The following is a 2500-nucleotide window of genomic DNA, read 5'->3' as shown; positions in this document are numbered from 1 at the left end:
CTGAGAATCTGCACCTGTCCAGCAGAGCACTGTACGTCAGTGTGAACGTGAGCAGATCAGGATATAAGAGCGTTGGTGTCTCTTTTGTAATAAACCAGCTGGCTGAGAAATATTACATGAGGCATCCACAAAACAGCTAGACGCTAATGTTACAAATGCTGCTATTGAAATTCAACAGAATACAGAATTAAGCTACTCTACAAAAAAAAAACCACTGCCAAATATCTGTGGGCTTTTCTGTGTCGGGAGCGTTCGACAGAATGACAGAAACAGGGCAGGATACAAACGTGTCTCTCACCAGTTACCTTGATACGGTGCCGGTGAGCGGCATCCATGACGGCCGGCACCAGGTCCTCCGAGGGCTCGCCATGCTCGTCCGCCACGCCGGGAGGATACCAGGACAGCACCACCACCCCTGGAGGGGCATGCAAGGGAGCACTGCCTCAGTCAATGTCAATTACCATTCACATGGCGCCACTAAAGACATTACGACTATTACACAGCAACTGATAGCACACTAAAGACATTACTACTAGTACTACCATTGCAACTTATAGTACACTTAAGTTCCACTCACAGTTATTGATTTAGACACTGCACACCAAAGCAACATCAGGAACATTTAAATTACCTTTACATTCATTCACTTAGCAGATGCATTAAAGCAATACAGTGAAGAAGGGTGTAGTAGCCTACTTCCTTTACCCCAAAAGGGAAATTATAGTAGTCTATATAGTAGTAGTAAACATTCTACTAAAAAATAACTTAAGAGAACATTTCAATTAAATTAATATTAATCAATTCCTTAGTGAATTACAGCACATTGTCATAATCAGTGTGGGAGTGCAGCTCACTTTGTTATTGTTCACTGTGTTGTTATCCCAGTTATGATACCGACGCACTGGAGCAATTCCTCTTGCGGGCTAGGCTGATGTACACAATATATATTTCATGCCTCAAATAAAACTCTTGTGTTGTGAACTAGATAACTGTCTATAGTGTATTAATGTGTCATTACAAAGAGAGCTTGTTCATTCTATTGTACCGTTTATAGCTTGGAAACGCTGAATGTTTGAGATGTGACTATATCATTGACTTCTGTCAGTATGTAGGTAAACTTAAGATTCAGCACCATGGGACAACAAACAGATGGAAAGGGGCAAAAGAAGATGACTGCCATCACCAGGTTACCAATAATGATATGTCATAATGTGTCATATGCAGTGCGTGCTACAAATTATACAAAATTCTTATGTCAGTTTCACTGAACCTGTGCTTGTCTGATCTGCCTCTGTGGCTGTTTCTCAGAGCATAAACCTACCTGCAGCGGAAGCCTCAATCTGGGACATGTGGGATTCAATCACGTCCGGATCCCTTGAGCTGTAGGGTCCCAGTTCGGGATAGAAACTCGAGGCGACGTCCTCCGGAGGAACGTGCTTCCCTTTGGGATGGCTGGCTGCGATTTTGGGGTCCCAGTGAGGCACAAGTACGTGGTCCCAGTGGATGTAACTACCGTCCATCTGCGGAGTGCCGTACCACAGATAATAGAATATATGAATGTCGTAAAAAATACTTTTCTCAGGTCCAGAGTTCGAGAAGACTACTTTGGTGTCGCTGGGAAAACGACTCTGGCCCGCAGTTGCCAGCACATCGTTCGCAACTTGTCGCCTCTCTGCCCTCTCGCCCACGAACGGCATCAGGTCCATTCCGGGCGCCAGGTCCGAGAACCCGTCGCTGGGCTTGAGGGTTCTCAAGCCCATCATAGTGCCGAAGATAAACAGTGTGAACAAGAATAGTGCCACACAGGCTTTTTTGCGCAGCCTGGACATGGTTAGCGTCTGTGATCCGCAGAAGTAGTTCACAGTACATACCACAGAACATCCGTTCCTCGTACGTGCATGATAAGACCGCTTCCTGCCGATGTCGCTTTGCATTTCGCTTCAGTTTGCCAGGCTGATCACAGAGATGCAAACATATTTACAGCCTGCGGTATGTCGTGAGAAACGCGAGGAATCATAACACAGAGTAGGCTACGGCAGTCTTTTAATGTTAGGTCGCCCACATTAACAGGATTAACCCAAATCCATAATAATGTGACAACTTGCAACAAAGATACCACCGACTTAATGTTTCTCGAAATCTACAAGTTAATATAAACGCTGCGCTACAAGTTGCTCAATAGTCAATAAAGTATATTGGTCAACATTTTCGATGCGGTAGGCCTAGTAGCTGACATCAGCATAGGCTATTTATATTTAATAAAACCAAAAAAGAGGTTGTGCTCACAGCATCCCGTGAGACCTTACTGTCAAATTCTCCGTAGCAGGTTGTGCTATCATCTCGTCAGCATCACGCGAATGTGAGGCTAACGTTACTTCACCTAAACGCCATTTGGTCATCCGTGCGTTTTACGGTTTTTGCCCCCCATTTCGGTAAGCTAACTGATTTCATGCGCAGCGCCTAAAGCTGGCAGTCGATGTCTTCCTGCCTCCATCTATTC

General features: G+C 44.9%; 1 protein-coding gene across 2 annotated transcripts in view; it reads right to left on the bottom strand.

Moving 5' to 3' along the window:
• The window catches only part of maneal (mannosidase endo-alpha like), a 13500-nt gene that overhangs the window by 10588 nt on the left and 412 nt on the right, over positions 1-2500 (bottom strand). The window contains exons 1-2 of one of the 2 annotated variants that reach the window (XM_062530048.1): positions 1322-2500; positions 306-438 (exon numbers count right to left, since the gene is read on the bottom strand). The exon at positions 1322-2500 is cut by the window's right edge and continues 412 nt beyond it. In XM_062530048.1, the coding sequence (XP_062386032.1) occupies positions 306-438; positions 1322-1934 (746 nt within the window). In that variant the 5' untranslated portion in view covers positions 1935-2500. The remainder of the gene's footprint in view (positions 1-305; positions 439-1321) is intronic. The other variant, XM_062530047.1, reaches the window with a different exon arrangement.

The sequence above is a fragment of the Sardina pilchardus genome, chromosome 24, assembly GCF_963854185.1.
Source record: "Sardina pilchardus chromosome 24, fSarPil1.1, whole genome shotgun sequence".
Taxonomy (NCBI): domain Eukaryota; kingdom Metazoa; phylum Chordata; class Actinopteri; order Clupeiformes; family Clupeidae; genus Sardina; species Sardina pilchardus.
The sequence above is the reverse complement of the archived record's forward strand: the minus strand, read 5'-3'. Positions and strand labels throughout refer to the sequence as shown.